Here is an 18,514-nt window from a genome sequence, read left to right on the forward strand (position 1 = left end):
TTAAATAATTTTTGGGTACACAAACTTTTGTTTTCGATTCCATAGCCTGTTTTGTCCCATTTCCAGATGTAAATCATGCCAAAAAAACCATGCTTGTATTTATTAACATGCATTGTCCTATTAAATAAATGAATAAATGAAATAATCAAGAATCAGTGTCAAATATTGAGAGAGAGTCCACAGTTCTTCTAATTTCATATAACACTAAATGATGCTAATTTGTTATTCTGAGATAATGTGTGTTATTCATTTGTTGTGTTGTTGTGACCGCTGGAAGAAGCCCGGAGGTTGAACATCCCCAACACACTCTGCATGAGAGCCTGGTCGTGGCGCTAAGGGCCACATGGGGGCTCTCAGGGGTCAGAGGTCAGCAGTGTTGTTCATTGAAGTCTCCTTGTAACCTGGATCTCTCGAGACGTGTAAACCTGATGAAGTTTGGATGAACAGACGCTGGTGGTATACGGTAATCAGACAACAGAGAGACAACTCTGAGAAGAGAGATACACTTTAAATCTGTCAGAATCATTCATATGCTTTTAGGGATCATGGGATCATTTTATGGATTTAGTTTTAATTCATTTTTTTTGATTGAAATTTCTGAAATAAGCAGCTCGTACTATGGAAGCTTGTTGTTTTTTTCTCACAATTGCGTCCTTAGATCATGCAATTTTGATTTTATAACACAACTGTGAATTTTTATCACGCATTTCTGATTTTATAACATGCAATTTATAACTCACAATTACGACTTTATATCATGCAGTTCTGACTTTATAACTCACAATTATACTTTTATAACATGCAATCACACTTCTGACTTCATAACTCATAATTATAATTTTATAACATGCAATCACACTTCTGACTTCATAACTCATAATTATACTTTTATAACATGCAATCACACAATTCTGACTTCATAACTCATAATTATAATTTTATAACATGCAATCACACTTCTGACTTCATAACTCACAATTATAATTTTATAACATGCAATCACAATTCTGACTTCATATCACGCAATTCTGAGAAAGAAAAAAAAAAAGAATTGTGTGATGTAAATGCAATTGCTTTATCCACATACTTTATCAATAATAGAAAAAAATTTAACCCTGTAAAACACGAGTATTATGCAATCATTTAAAACATTTCTCCATATACCGATAGAACCTTTTTGTCATAAAGAGTTCTTTAAAATTGAGTCAAGAACCCTATAGTTCAATATAGAACCGCATTTAAACGTTCTTATACACACATCTTCCCTTAGACACGTACTTCACGTGCTTTGTTCATTTTTCTCAAACGCAATATTAAAGCACATTTTGAGGCCCGAGATGATGTGTGAAATGTACAATATCTTAAAAGAAAAAAAGAAAGAAAATAAGTTAAAAGATTTTTTTATTTACCTATTAATTTTTAGTACCAACAAACTTTGGTAATTTTAGCAGGTTTGAGCAGAAATGCATCCTCTACAACGTCCAAGAATGCAAATGACAAATAAATAGCACAGCTGAAATAAACATATACATCTTTACACATCGACAGTCAGGAATACTACATAAAGAGGTTTATGGTACTTACTAACACAATTTGTTTTAAATAAAGCTCTGCAGGTTTACTTGGCACATGTACGTAATAAATATCTAGTCGTCTTCATCGACACACACACACACTTGAGTTTCTCAACACTTTTGAGATCCATGTTCTCTCGCATCCTAATGTATGGTTTCAAACACAGCAACATTATTGCAATGTTGCAGTAAAGCGGCTCCCACTTCTTGCATTGGTGTCTCTATGGTCTAAACGTGTTTAGTTCACACAGGGGTCCAGTAAACATGTCCTGGAGCTCCTCTGAAGATATTTGGTTTTGGATGTTCAGCAAAGCCTTCACGTCTCGTCTTCAGCGCCGCACAAACGCTTGGCCAGCACAGCTGTGAACCTGTCGATTCAAGACCTCCAAGATCTGGCTTCCTCCGCAGTGCGAGGCGTTTGCTTGTGTTTTCTTGGAGCTGGCAGTGCAGTGTGTGTGTGTGTGTGTGTGTTCAGTCTCAGTATGATCTGCTTTCAGGAGGTGAAGTAGGAGCTCTGCATGGAGTACAGGCGGTCGATGGGGTTTCCCACGCGGGTCTGAAGCGAGCCGGCGTCCGAGGCGGCCAGAAAGCAGTCGCTCAGGCTGGTCAGAGACGTGTCACTGTCGATGTCGTGGAAGATCGAGTCGTTTCCTAGAGAACAAACTTCATCAGCTTCTGAAACGGTGGCATTATAAACCAGATCTGTGCGTTCATGAGTGGCGTTTGGTGTTCGAAAGTTTGGGCTTGTGAGATTTTATCAAGACTCTTCTGCTTTCCAAAGCTGCATTTAATTGATCAAAAATACAGTAATAAATGTGAAATATTATTATATAAAAACTTTTTTTCTATTGTAATATATTGTGAAATTATGTGATTAAAGCTGAATTTCCAGCATCATTACTCCAGTCTTCAGTGTCACATGATCCTTCAGAAATCTGTATAATACGATGATTTGCTGCTCAAGAAATATTATAAATGTTGAAACAGTTGTGCAGTTAATATTTTTATGGAAACCATGATCTTTTTTTTCCAGGATTTTTAATAGAAAGTTCAACAGAACAGCATTTCTTTAAAAAATATTTGTTTTACTAAATCCTTGAGCATCCACTAAATCATTTTAGCATTATTGAAAAAATATTACTGACCCCAAACTTTTAAACATTAGTGTACATAATGAAAGTATAAAAATATACTCATAATATTGATCAGAGACAGATGCAATTCGTTTTACCAATATTTCGTCACCAATATGCACACTTTTCTACTTAGTTATCAGTTCCTTATTATCATTTCAACTGGTAAATACCACAACTTGGTGGATCTTCACAGGCAAATTAACTCATTTAATTAGCCGTTTTACTTTAGAAAAAAACCCAGATATATATATATAAATAAATGGCACTAATAATAATATTCATAATGCATTAAAAATAGTGCTGTCAAATCGATTAATCGCAACCAGTATAAAAGTATATCTATAATATATGTGTGTGTATATTACACACACACACACACACACACACACACACACACACACACACACACACACACACACACACACACACACACACACACACACACACACACACACACACACACACACACACACACACACACACACACACACACTTAATAGTTATTAAATGATTCATTATACACTAAAGATCAATTCTGGATATCAGTTTTTAACTATTTAACCATAACTATAATTGTCATTGGCTGTAAAAATGCATTATCAATCGATCTCTAATAGTTACTGTATAGTAAAAGTTTGAGCAAGTCCAGCTAATAAACCGATATGATGAAGTCATTGAACAGAAGCTTCTGATCCTCATGGACACAGTTTACCATAAGCCATAGAAATATGATTACACACCAGTAGAACTGGTTTAATTGGCTATAAAGGTTATATAAAGAGCATATAAACGGCTCATTTGCGTCGGCTCGCCGCGGGAGAAACGCACTTATCAATATGTAATGGAGAGTCTGAAGGCAGCAGGTTCACGCTCACTTTCTCAGGAGGGCTGCGTGTAATTTTATAGTGTAATTTTATAGGCTTTTCAAAAACTAATTGACACTGTTACATAAGGGTGAAGACAGTTTAATGGCACATTTATTTTTACTGGGCCCATACGTGGCATTAGCGGCCGCTTCTGGTCAATATGATTCCAGAGACGTGTGTGTTGCTTTCGTAACATCCCTCCGGACACGTGTGTGTATGGCTCACCGTATGGGTTCATGTGATCTCCGGGCATCTGTGGAGGAGTGAGGCCTTGCTGGAACGGGTCTGTGCTGTATCCGTTGGTCTCCATGGAGACTAGCTGATGTTGTGGAGGCGGAGCCAGTGGCGTGTACGAGTTCATCAGATTCTCCATTCGGCTTGAGATCACATCTGTGAACACACAGCATGAGTTGAGTTAATATAGACATAAAGCAGACGTGAAACCCTGCTGGGGAACAGTGTGTGTGTGTGTGTGTGTGTGTGTGTGTGTGTGTGTGTGTGTGTGTGTGTGTGTGTGTGTGTGTGTGTTGGGAGACTCGTACCTTGTCCGATTCTCTGGGAGTTTTGCTGCTCTTGTTGCTGCTGTTGTCGGCGCGCTAACTTCTTCATCTGAGCGGGACAAGAGGAACAGACAATACTCATTTATTAAGATTAATATTGAAGAGTTACTTAGGCCAGGGGTTTCAAACTGGGGTTCGGGGACATGTTATTTTAGTATTATTTATATAGCCTATTATTATAGTTTTTATTAACATTTTGAATTACCTGTTATTTTTACGCTTTTGTCATTTTTTATTAGGCTAGTTGATTTGTTTTATATTATTATTTAGTTTTTATTTATTATATGTCACATTAGTAATTTTAGGGATTTGACTTAAACTAAAATTTGATAAATTTAAGAATAAATAAATAATAAAAGATAACATAGAAATTGATTAATTAATTATTAGATAAATAATTTGATTAAAATATTAAATAAATAAATAAACAAATAAATAAATAATACATCTACTTAACATTACAGTAATATAGATAGGGCCTACAGCAGAAGTTTTTTTTCATATTTTGAAAGTAGCTATTATTTTTTTCAGTTTTCACATAATTTAAAAACAATATAAATATTTAGGTTTAATTCATTTTTATTTCAGTTTTAGTTTATTTACAGTTAGTAATTTGAGGGATTAAACTTAAACTGAAGTGTAACGAAATGTTAGAATAAATAAATAATAAAATAAATAAATAAATAAATAAATAAATAAAATAAATACATATTTTGATTAAAATATTGAAATAAATAATACATTATAGTACAGTACTATAGCAAGTTTTTATTAATATTTTTAAGTAGCTATAATATTGATACTTTTAGTTTAATTTTAATAAAATTTAAAAAATATGTGTATGTGTGTGTGTGTATTAATTAAATATTAATGTATATTAAATAATAATATCAGTTTAGTTTTTTTCCAGTTAGTTTGATTCAACTCAAAGTGTAACAAATGTAAAACTAATAATAAAAGATAATATTTAAATTACAGTAAAATAAATAAATAATTAAATAATTAATAATACATCTGTAGAACAGTAATAACACATCTGTACAACAGTATTAAAGTGAGTTAAAAATAAATGTATACTTACTCTAGACACACATTTCTAATATTATTTTTCACAGTATACATTGGGTCTTACTACATGAAAATATACATGCAGCTGCCATTAAATGTCCGGATGGGGCTTCCTCACACAAGTAAGATGTTCTTGCATGACCAGATCGCCTGGGTTCAGATCTCGGGATGTGCTCACCTTTGCTCTCTGGTTCTGAAACCACACCTGGACGACTCGGACACTCAGACCGGTCTCAGCAGCCAGAGTCTCTCGGACCTGAAATAACCACAGCCATAAACATCCATACATCTCATATACACGGCCAAAAGTACAAGATTTTGGAGTATGTTTTACAAGAAAATACTACACAGTCTTTCTACACTGTAAAAAATTATTTTCATTATTTGTAATCACAACTTTTTATCTTTTGTCAAATCAACTTAGATAATTAATGTAGTTCAGATAACATCATATTTTGAGTTTCTATTGATTAAACCAATCTCCATTGCATTAACAACATTTTTTTGTTTCAATGAACTCAAATTTTTAAGGCAACGAGGTAACTTTCTTTTTTAAGTTAAACCAGCAATAATTTTTTACAGTGTATATTCAATGTGTTACTTGCAGTTTCTTTGTCATTTTTTGTGACGTTTACTGCAGATAACAGTTGTTTTTCAGTGTACACAGACATTTGACCAGCAGCATGAAGTCTGACCCCTCAGCGTTTGCCATGTGTAGATGAAATATTTACATTATTCATTTAGCGGACACTTTTATCCAAAAGTGACCAATAATAATATGCATTATATGCAATAGTCAAGTTAAGTATGTAGCGCTTTTTACAATACAGATTGTTTCAAAGGAGCTTTACAGTGATAACAGGAAAATAATACAAAACAGTTAGTTTTTGTTGTACAGCAGATCTAAATGAAAATAGTGAAAGTAAGTTCAGTTATTCATTTAGTTAATTTATATATACAGCCGCTGTGGGGAAAACAGTGATGTCATCGTCCAGCTCAGTTCAGTTCTCATTTAATAGTGTCAATGCACACAGATCAATAATATTGTAATAATAATATTGTTGAAGCCAATAGACGGTCCTTGACATGCTGTGTGTCCCTATTATGCTGGTTTCAAAGAGTCTTCAATAGGTTTATGAAAAAACAACAAAAAAACATTGCACATCACTTGCTTTTCTCACAGTGTCTAAAACAGGTAAGTTTGAAGATTCAATCTCTCTAAACTCCTCCCTTCTGGTCAGACGGCTCAGTCTGCTGTGATTGGTCGACCGCTTACAGCTGACCACTGCTGTGATTGGTCGACCGCTTACAGCTGACCACTGCTGTGATTGGTCTAAACTCCTCTCTTCTGGTCAGACGGCTCAGTCTGCTGTGATTGGTCTAAACTCCTCTCTTCTGGTGAGACGGCTCAGTCTGCTGTGATTGGTCGACCGCTTACAGCTGACCACTGCTGTGATTGGTCGACCGCTTACAGCTGACCACTGCTGTGATTGGTCTAAACTCCTCTCTTCTGGTGAGACGGCTCAGTCTGCTGTGATTGGTCGACCGCTTACAGCTGACCACTGCTGTGATTGGTCGACCGCTTACAGCTGACCACTGCTGTGATTGGTCTAAACTCCTCTCTTCTGGTCAGACGGCTCAGTCTGCTGTGATTGGTCTAAACTCCTCTCTTCTGGTGAGACGGCTCAGTCTGCTGTGATTGGTCGACCGCTTACAGCTGACCACTGCTGTGATTCGTCTAAACTCCTCTCTTCTGGTCAGACGGCTCAGTCTGCTGTGATTGGTCTAAACTCCTCTCTTCTGGTCAGACGGCTCAGTCTGCTGTGATTGGTCGACCGCTTACAGCTGACAACTGCTGTGATTGGTCTAAACTCCTCTCTTCTGGTGAGACGGCTCAGTCTGCTATGATTGGTCGACCGCTTACAGCTGACCACTGCTGTGATTGGTCGACCGCTTACAGCTGACCACTGCTGTGATTGGTCGACCGCTTACAGCTGACCACTGCTGTGATTGGTCGACCGCTTACAGCTGACCACTGCTATGATTGGTCGACCGCTTACAGCTGACCACTGCTGTGATTGGTCGACCGCTTACAGCGCGTGTCAGAAACCAAACTCCCATTATCATATCTGAATTTCAGATCCGGAGGCTTCAGTGATACGAACAGTAATGATATGATCATTTCACAGTATCAGTTCGAGCGCTGGTCGTCCTCCTTATGAAGAAAACAGCGTCTTCTCTACATCGACAACTCTTCCGATCTCAGCCACAACTGGTGTTTGAGGGCCAATTCGTTGTCTCTGGATATCAAAATTATTTCTAATATGGTTGTTTTTAGTGATGAATTTGTATTAGTGTATTATGTGGATGTTTAATTGTGATTGAAAACTTTGCAAATGTGGAAACTTATTGTAGTTTTCTATTTATAATAGTATGCAATGCCAAAGTAACCTGTCACTATGAGGGAAGCTTGTGCTTTACATCAAGGACCGCAAATGGAAATATTTTATTTTATTGTGTTATCCTCATTTGTCTAATAAATCATCAAATCGCTTCTTTGTTTTACAAGACAATAACTTCATTTATCTTTGATCTTTAAAACTTCACAGGCCTTTCACATTCACATACAGTGCATGAAAGGTAATATTCAAAACAGCATAATAGGCACTTAAAAGTAGCTAAAGACAGGTTACACATTCAATATAGATATATATACGACAAACTCTGAATCAACACGCACCAATGCTACATTTTTCTAAATGTCATAATCATTTGTTGACAAAAAAGTATTCATTACTTCAATGAGCCCTTTGTTTCTGCCTTGAATTATTACACAGTTTAAATTAATAAATTTTTAGCTAACTGTGATTTTGTATATAAATACATTTCTGAAATACATAACTTAAGCCCTATTCGCACTGGATTAGTATAATCTGAGGGCCTCGTGTGATTTAGAAATTCAAAATTACTGACTTAACTCCTGGATATGATGTCAATGTAGGCTATTGCTTGGAAATGTATTGTTATTATAAGTCTAGCTGTATGATATATCATAAACAGAAGAGTGTTCCTTACCGCATGCTGCTATTCATCTCCATCTAAGCATTCTTTTATCATTCTTTTAATCATTCTTCTGATGGTTTTTAGCTTTATCTTTCAGCAAATTGTATAGTTGTATGGTGTATAGCGATTTGACCCAGCGCCCAAAATACTATCAAAACAATCCAACATTCATTTTTCATTCTTCATTTTTCATGAAAGATGGATAAAAAAAGCGCACAGGAAACAAAAACCTTCAAAAAATATATATACGACCCGCCAAATCACAGAGATGCCGATTCGCACGGGACTGATATTATCATGGACGTGTTCGGTGAAATATGGAAGGTCATTTGCGGGGGAATTTTTACTTCACAAATTACAGACATGGCCGATTCACACGGGATTAAGATCTCAGACAACCTCCGCAATTATTACAAATAACTAGAGGTCACCAGGTAATACTTATCCCGTGCGAAGAGGGCTTTAGACAGTCTCCTCTGATAACTGAACACTGTAAATTGTAATGTGGATTCAGTAAAGCTGCTTTGAAACGATGTGGAAAGCGCTATACAGATAAACATTGAGTTGAATCTTCATGTTTGGGGTTTATCGAGCTCTTCCTCTATGAATGCAGTGAACGGCCTCACCTTTCTGCATGGTTTGGAGGAGACCTCGAAGGAGGCCTTGAACGCGCGCCGCTGCTGTGTGGTGAGGATAGTGCGCGGTCTTTTGGGTCTGCGCGGGTCTTTGCCATCATCGCTGCCTTTACCCTGTCCTGCGCCTTTCTCCTGCTTCACATCCACATCCTCATCCTCACTTTTATCTGCAGAAACACACACGTTAGTCTCATGTTTCCTCGGAGCGCAGAGAGAGGAGAGGCTAGCGCTGTGTTCTCACCGGAGTCGGACATCTCGGGGCTGACGGAGCGCAGCAAGTCCTTCTCTCGCTCGTAGTCGCTCTTACACAGCAGCTGTCCCTCCTTCAGGACGAACTCGTCTCCTTTACACAGCTGCCGCTCACACACACAGCAGCAGAAGCAGTGCAGATGATACACACTCTCCAGTGCGCGCATCACAAACTCAGTGGGAGCGATCTTCTCCAGACAGCCGCTGCATTTGGTCGCGAACAACCTGACGAGAAAAAGAAATTAATTCATAAATGACTCAAAACACATTCATTGTACACAATTTATAGAGCACGCTATTCTGAGGAATTAAAGTGTGCGTTTTCATATTATTTCTTGAAAATACATTTCTTTTACTGTGAAATTACTAATTTTTTTTGCTGATGTAACCAAGGCGAAGACAAATAATATTAGCAAATAGTATAATAGTTAATTTTCCATAAATCAAGTTAAATGCATTTCATTTGTTGTTATTTTAAATGTTTAAAATAATTCACTTTTCTTTCTTTTTTTGCTGCAAAACAGTTTATTTTTAATTTTTGTATATACACTACCGTTTAATTTGGGGTCAGAGTAAGAAATTAATACTTTTATAAAGCAAGATGCACTGCATTTATTAAAGGTGACAATGAAGACATTTATAATGTTACAAAGATTTCTACTTCAAATATATACGCTGTTCTTTCAAACTTGCTATTCATCAAAGAATACTAGAGACAAATATTGCGTTTTTTCCAAAAATATCAAGATGCACAATTGTTTTCAACATTTCAAATGTTTCTTGAGCAGCAAATCATCCTATTAGAGTGATTTCTGAAGGATCATGTGAAATTCAGCTTTGATCACAGGAATAAATTACACTTTACAATATATTCACATAGAAAACAGTTATTTTAAATAGTAATAATATTTCACAATTTTACTACATTTATTATCAAATAACTGATGAGCAGAAGAGACTTTTGAATGGCAGTGTAAAGTAGGTGAGTTCACTCAAAACACTAAATCACTTCTTGCAAAAAGCAGATTTCTTGAACATGACATATTGTAGGCTACACAGCCGGATCTCGAGTCTTAATTATTTGAAGTACAATGTGAAACAGCAAAAGCACAAGAGTGACTCATTCCTGTGGTTAATGCTCAAACCCCCTGACGTGAAATCTGCTGCAAAGCTCAATAATTCTGAAGCATTAAGCAGATCTTCCCTCAGAGCGGTGTCTTCTCCCACACCAATAAAGTTCATCCATAAATATCACAAGCGCAGAGATCAATGCGTGACTGACACCGGACGCCCCGGCGGTGCCGCCGCGCTCATGATTATGACTTTGAAAGAGATTTTTAATAAGCCTCGAGATATGATGGTATCATGAGGTGAGACGGCACAAAAGAGTTTTACAGCGGAGTCAATATTCAGATTTGGACCCACAGGAAGGAGAGATCACAGATGAGATGTCTTTAATATCTGTGTTTCTCACCGACAGCGCTGAAGGAGACTGTGTGAAGACGTTTCTCCTGATGAAGAGTTTACAGAGGAGATCTCAAACTCAACATCACAAAAACTGCTGTCAAGGTCAAAGATCTCAACATACACACATTTCTTTTATAGCTTATTGTATGACATATTTGTCTCAATTGTATATTACAGGTAAAACTCGAAAAATGAGAATATCGTGCAAACGTTCAATTATTTCAGTAATTCAACTTAAAAGGTGAAACTAATATATTATATAGACTCATTACATGCAAAGTGAGATATTTCAAGCCTTTATTTGTTATAATTTTGATGATTATGGCTGACAGCTTATGAAAATCTTTTCACAATATTCTAATTTTGAATTTGGGGTTTTCATAAGCTGTAAGCCATAATCATCAAAATGATGATAATAATAATAAATGTTTCTTGAGCAGCAAATCATCATATTTGAATGATTTCTGAAGGATCATGTGACACTGAAGACTGGAGTATTTGATCACGGGAATAAATTACATTTTAAATATATATATATATTGACATAGAAAACAATTGTTTTAAATTGTAATAATATTTTATACTTTTATACATTTTTACTGTTTTTTTTTTTATCAAACAAATGCAGCCTAGGTGAGCAGAAGAGACTTAAATAAAAATAAATCTAATAGGACCCCAAACTTTTGAACAGTAGCAGATTTTATTTCTCCTACAAGAAGCAAAAAGTTCATAATTCTATGATTCCATTGAGTCTGAATGAGCAACAGCATTGTCTACACTGTACATGTTCAATCCTCTCACCCAAACCTCTTCTTTCTCCATCTTCTGCTAATGTTTAATAATCGCACATGTTTCCCTTCTTCCTCTGTCTGTCACTTCCCTTTATGCTGGTGTCTGTAATTCCCATGATCCTTCTGGAGATCTCCCTTTCTTCTATTGTGCTTGAGAACTAATCCTGCCCTTTTCTCTGTCTTTTGTTGACAGGACCACAGCGACGGCTTTGTCGCGAGTCTTTGTCAGAACAGACATGAGTGACACAAGCATCAGTGCGACTCTTCAATAATGCTGAGAGAACGCTCGTTCAGTGTTATCTGCTCTTAAACAATCCTCTCAAAGTGTTATTTATACATCCTCTAATGGTTTTTAAATGTCACTACTTGTTTTGGAATGTTCAGAACATTCACAAGTTTCGGAATGTTCAGAACACTCAAAAGTTTGTGTTTACAAAATTATAAAATGGAATGTTCCCAAGTCAAGAATGCAGATGCACAAATACGACTACAAACCAAAAAAACGTGGCAGGATGAGTTACACACACACACACACACTTTTACATTAGTAAAACTAACTATGAGTAAGTGATTGTTAGACTTAAGATTAGGAGTTTTGGGTTACACTTTAGACATTCTACTAACTAGAAGTAAATTTGCAACATGTGAATTAGCTCTCATCAGAGTATTAGTAGACTGTAGGTTAGGGTTATGTGTTTTCGATTTAGTAGAATAAGTTGAAGTTGCAAAGTTCTTTATAGTTAGTAAAATATCTATCAAGTGTAGAAATCAAGTGTAGCCGGTTTTTGGTCTCTTTTATGTCTAAGTGTGTGTGTGTGTGTGTGTGTGTGTGTGTGTGTGTGTGTGTGTGTGTGTGTGTGTGTGTGTGTGTGTGTGTGTGTGTGTGTGAGAAAGTACCGTAAGAAAGAACTTGTTTTGATTGACACTGTGCAGTTGTTGAAACTAATCCCTCTTTAATGCCATTAAGGACAACCTTAAGAAGTGAAAGTCTTCACGCTCAGTCAGTCATGCTTAGAAAAGCCTTCAGATCTGTGATCTTCAATGTGTGTGTGTGATATTGATGTTTGTATGTGTGAGGGGGGATTTTATTTATCCTTCTCTCTGTATTTGTTTGCTATAGATCAGAAATGTAACAAACACAAACAATAATGATCCCTGGTTTGCCGCCACCACAGTTGTTCAGAGCAGACACGTCTGAACGGGCTTATGGAAAACCACCAAACATCTCTCCAAACACCAAACACCAGCCCGACCGAGAGAGAGAGAGCTTAAGACCAGATTACTTACAACAACATCTCTTCAGATCCGCTTTAGGTGCTTTAGAAACAAGAAGACATCATGTACAATTCAATACGGGTGACACGATATACATTGATACGCAGAGGTAAAATTAATGTGCTCAACAGAGTTGATCAACTTTTGCTGAAAATTTCAAAATCAAGAAATGAAAATGGAGAAATGAAAACACAAATGATTAAACTATTAATTGTAAAAGTATAGAGATGCAAATTGCAGCTCAGAATTTCATGAGAAAGATTTGATTTCTTATTGAGACTTTCATATATAAAGCACCTGAGGAAAGCGTCTACAAGCATTTAATTGTAACTGGTACGTCATTTGAAACTAAGTATATCCTTTTAAACCAATCTTTTCACATTGATGCCATTATGGACTTGCAGACCTCTCTCTCTCTCTCTGTGTGTGTATGTGTGTGTGTGTGTGTGTGTGTGTGTGTGTGTGTGTGTGTGTGTGTGTGTGTGTGTGTGTGTGTGTGTGTGTGTGTGTGTGTGTGTGTGTGATTTTTCCAACCGCCTCTTCCACATCCATACAGCACAGATGCATGTGCACTACAAAAGGACTAAAGATGTCATTAAACCCTGGCGCTTTCCTCTGAAGGTGCAGTACTGTATGGAAAATACCCTGTCACACACACACACACACACACACACAGCACATTTACCACATTTAACTACACTCTGACCCTATCAAAGCGTATAAGCCACATCCACTCGCCTCTATAAAATTCGAAAGGTCTCAGATGCATCGAGTGTCGGAAGTGGGACTCGAGGTTCAATAACAGTGTACTTAACTTAAAACACTTGAACAATGACAATTAATTTTTCTAAATGTATATAGAACTTTATACAATAGGCCTTCAGAATGTTTCAAAGCAGCTTCACATTAATATAACAGGAAAATAGTCAAATTAATCAATTCTGAAACAAATTCAATCTCAGCGGTAAAGCGTCAGTTCAGTAAAATCGATAATGATACGAAATATTAATAAACCCCAGTCTAGAAAGATCATGCATTGCATAATAAAGAACAAGTTATCAAGGTTACAATTTATTTGAAGGTGTCCATGTTACAGAGTAATTATGCATTAAAGTACTGAGTATTAATAATTAACTACATGTACTTACTATAGGGTTAGGGTTTGGTTGAGGGTTAGTTGCATGTAATTATGCATAATTCATAGTTATTACAACAGTAACTACATGTAACATGTGTAACAAGGACACTAAAGTAAAGTGTTACCGTTATCAAATATAAACTGTTCTGTAAAATTACACTATGTGATAATTTATTTGATAATGGAATAATTCAGATTTATTCAATTACAAGTACTTATTTGTGTTTTAATATGATCACAACAGCCAGCCCAAATATGACACAATTGCTCACGTCGACTAATTGTTTTCACTTGACTACTGTGGCTGTGTGAATTAGCACTAAACGTGTGTTAAGAGGTGTGTGTTCAGCGCGGTGGGTAATCGCTGTAGTAAATGAAGCGTGTGTTTGTCCAGGGCCTCACAGTAAACTCCGGCCGATGACACGAGCTCATCACTCACCGCTCAACTCATATTAACATTCGAAGCGCCCATAGACATGCTAAATTCACCATTAAGATCCAAACGCAAACACAGACTAGCGGAGAGAAGGGAAAAAAGCATGTCAGGATATCTTTGAAAAGGGAGCATAAAAAATAGATTTGGATGAATCTCACAAAATCTGCTATTAATATCCCCCCAAAATAAAAACTGAAAAATAATGAAAGAGGAATAATAATTTGCATGTAGCCGAATGCAAAATTATTTTTCAAAAACTTTTTTTTATCATTATAGGGCAGAAAAACAACCTAAAAAATAAATGGATACATTGCTTGCTTAAAAAAAACAAGTAATGTAAAATAAATAATGTACATTTTAAAAACATGTTAAAATAAGGATGTTTTTGCATCAAAGCAATGATAGAATGTGCTGAATTTTCATAAATATAATAAAACATATATGAATGTTAAAATGAAATTAATATTAAAGTTAATTCGTTATATCAAAAAAATAAATATCAAATAAATATTATTTTTTATATAACATATGTATAGAAATAATAGACATCCTGTTATATACGACAATAATGCTAATTTTAAATTTTACACACAATACCTATTCCCCCGTTCTTTTTCACCTGTGCAAATGGTCATATAATATTGTCATATAAAACTAAATTAAGTTTGTTTTGGGGAGAAAGCACATGTGGACTAGCATACATAGGTAAAAACAAATGCTAATGCAAAACTGCAGAGTAACGTCCTTTTAAATAGCAATCGGAGCGAAGGAAAGATGAAATCAAAGATGAGAAAGGAGAGTGTGTGAAAGGAATACAGCAGGTACACTGTATGTGTGTGTGTGTGTGTGTGTGTGTGTGTGTGTGTGTGTGTGTGTGTGTGTGTGTGTGTGTGTGTGTGTGTGTGTGTGTGTGTGTGTGTGTGTGTGTGTTTGGACAGCTGCTTTTCCTGAGTTTGGCAGCTCTATTCAGACTGGAGTTTACACAGCTCTGCCACAACAGCAAACAGAGTATGAGCGAATAATGGAGCACGCACCACACAAAGGCAACACACACACACACACAAAACACGGTGTTACACTTGCTTTACACTTAAAAATAAAACCTTAAGTTCAGCAAAGAACTATTTTTGCATAAATGTTCTTCAATTGAACTAAAAAATACTATGCCATATTCTCAGTTCTTCAGATCAGTGTAATGCCTTTCTGTTTTTTCATAAACCACTAGAAGATAATTGGTTTTCTAAAGAATACGGTAATTAAAAACTTGAACAGATCAGGCTGTAAAACCATTTCTGGAACTTTCGTTTTAAGTGTGCAAGTCATCCATTAGGAAACACAGAAGCGCTTGAAGCTGATTAGAGGGTAATTTCTTACAGACTCGAGCAGATCTGAGCTCATGGTCTAAAAATGGCCCCTCAGAAGTCCAGGTTTTGTGTAGGTAGTGGAAGAAACCCCGGCCACAGAATCTGTGCAGTATTCGGGACGCATTATCAAACCCAGATCCCACCACAGGCCTGAATGGACTCCATTCTCTCTCAGCTTCTTATTGGCTGTGGTTCAAAACCTTGTGAGCAGACTAGCTAGACAGCATTATTGAGAATCATATTGGCCTATTATGATTATGACGTGGCCAAAAATGTTAGGTAGGTAGGAGAAAAAAAGTAAATTAAATCAAATAAAAAATAAAGATTCTTATATCAAAGCAATGATTAACTTTTTATCAATTATCAAATTATCATTTTTCATTAAAAAAAATTAGTTAATAAAAATTAAATTAATATTATATGAATTAAATCAATTTATAAAATTTATAAAATAATTCACAGCCAAAAATACTGTGAAACAAACTAAGAAAAAATACAATAAAGTAAACAATAATAAAAACAAAACATGAGAAAGATTTTCACATCAAATCAATAAAAGGGAAATTTTATGAATTTTCATTAAAAAATAAATAAATAAATATATATATATATATATATATATATATATATATATATATATATATATATATATATATATATATATATATAAATGTTACAATGAATTAGTTAATTCTAGAAAATATTAATTATAAAAATTAATATAGAAAAAAAATAGTAATGGTATTATATAGCCTAGCAAGATAGCATTAGTGAGTATTATGGGCATATAAAAATAATATATAATATAAAAAATAAATATATAATATAAAAAAATTGCCATATTTAGAGACCAGAATGTCAGAGACTTGTGGCTAAGGAATCACCTAGCAACCACCCATAAAACCCTAGCAACCACACATCAATGTGCTAAAAACAACTCTGAAAATATTGGCAACCCCATAGCAACACCCTGGCAACAAGCCACAGCAGGTTTGCATCGACAAACAAGACAACACTTCCAGAGAAAATACTTTTCCTCTCTTACTAACTAACAATACTATCCTATAAGTGTTGATCTAACACTCATTTCCTCTAAACCTGACCCAGTTTAATGAGTCTCTCTCCTCATCTGGTGTATTTCCATGTTGGTTTGGCTGATGTAAAGCAGACGTCGCTGTTTAGCACGGCTCAGCGGGGCTCTATTCGCTGCTAAAGTGAGCGATCTGACAATATACCCAGAGCTGCAGTTACGCGCCCTGTAATTGCCGTCGAGGGCTTGCAGCTGCTTGGCTTGAAGATAAGCCAATCAGAAAGAGGCCAGCACATGATTGACAGGAGGATATTGCTAATACCCCCACCTCCTCAAGCGTCCCATTGGCTGACACAAAGAACACAAGGGTTTATTTTACATGAGGGGCATCTGTGCAAACCAATAAAGCCTGGTAGAACCACAAGAGTGGCAAGCCAGATTTTCCTCGAGATCTATAGCGTTGCTTAATCTCGGGCTTAACGTAGATGTCAAAAGGCCAACGCGCTCTCCAGAGCAGATGTGCCGGGTTTTGTTGTCCAGTATACACCATATGAACTAGTTCTGGAGAGAATCAAAGTGAAGAGATCACGCCGGAGAGTTAATTAAGTGGACGCTACTTGAAGTGATAAGTGAATGGCTCTTGCTTTTAGGCTTCGCTCCAAAACCTAGTGAACTGCCTAGATAGGGAGCATCCCAACCCAACCGGACCCGCATTACCGTAAGCAAACCACCTGGGCAGTTATACAAAAGTAAAGTGCTCCAAGAGAGATATATCAACATGATACTCTAATAAGCATACAAATATATATTTTTTTATATTATTCAAAAGCAGCTTTACAACAACAACACAAAATTGGTTACACTATTTCAAGGTGACATAATTCATAGTTATATGAATTAACTGCATGTACTTACTATAGAGGTTAGGGTTAGTTAGGGCATAATCGCTCTAATTGGTATGGTAAGTACATGTACACTGTAAAAAAAATATTTTCATGATTTGTTATCACAACTTTTTATCTTTTATCAAATCAACTCCGATAACTAATGTGTGAAGATAACATACTATTTTGAGTTTCTGTTTATTAAACCATTTTTCTTCATTGTATTAACTCAAATTTTTAATTACAAGGAAGTTTTTTACAGTGTAGTAACAAGTAACGTCACCTAAAAATAAAGTGTAACCAAAAATGATTCTAGGAAAAAACACACAGCCCACCAGTAATACAAATTATTGTGATACATATTATAAACAAGTTAACTATTATTAGAAATATATATTACAATATTGAATGTATTATTATATTCATTTATATATTCAGACATAGACATTACATATTAATATACATATAAATACACACACAAATATGTATGTGTGTGTATATATATATATATACACACACAGTGCTATGCATAAGTTTAGACAGCCATGCTAAATTTGCCTAAAAAAGAGGAATAAAAATCATCTTTTGGAAATTGATCTTAATGCCTTAATTGAAAAAAAATTTAAGGACACCAATTTTCTTTGTGAATGAATAATGTATAGTAAATAAATTAATATTCTTCCTTAAAATACAGGGTGCATAAGTCAGGACACCCCTATGTTAAATCCGAGGCCGGCAGATTTACCGTATATTTTTAAAGGCCAGTTATTTGATGGATCCAGGATACCATGATCCTGATAAAGTTCCCTTGGCCTCTGGAATTAAAATATCCCCACATCATCACACACCCTTCACCACACCTAGAGATCGGCATGGTGTTATTTCATAATAATGAAATAAATTTGATTTGCATTGAGAGATGATCTTATGGAAAGCATGCCAAAGTATTCATAATGAACACTGAGCTCATTGCAATGC

The 18,514-nt window shown here is 35.7% G+C and overlaps 1 protein-coding gene across 1 annotated transcript in view; it reads right to left on the reverse strand.

The window, feature by feature from the left end:
* Positions 1-1,086: 1,086 nt before the first annotated feature.
* lmx1ba (LIM homeobox transcription factor 1, beta a) overlaps positions 1,087-18,514 on the reverse strand; it is a 62,771-nt gene continuing 45,343 nt past the window's right edge. Inside the window, exons 3-8 of the mRNA XM_079608140.1 lie at positions 9,144-9,376; positions 8,894-9,069; positions 5,383-5,460; positions 4,119-4,185; positions 3,802-3,966; positions 1,087-2,225 (exon numbers count right to left, since the gene is read on the reverse strand). Coding sequence (XP_079464266.1) covers positions 2,068-2,225; positions 3,802-3,966; positions 4,119-4,185; positions 5,383-5,460; positions 8,894-9,069; positions 9,144-9,376 — 877 coding nt within the window. The 3' untranslated portion in view covers positions 1,087-2,067. The remainder of the gene's footprint in view (positions 2,226-3,801; positions 3,967-4,118; positions 4,186-5,382; positions 5,461-8,893; positions 9,070-9,143; positions 9,377-18,514) is intronic.

Source organism: Phoxinus phoxinus (genome assembly GCF_949152265.1).
Source record: "Phoxinus phoxinus genome assembly, chromosome: 3".
NCBI lineage: Eukaryota > Metazoa > Chordata > Actinopteri > Cypriniformes > Leuciscidae > Phoxinus > Phoxinus phoxinus.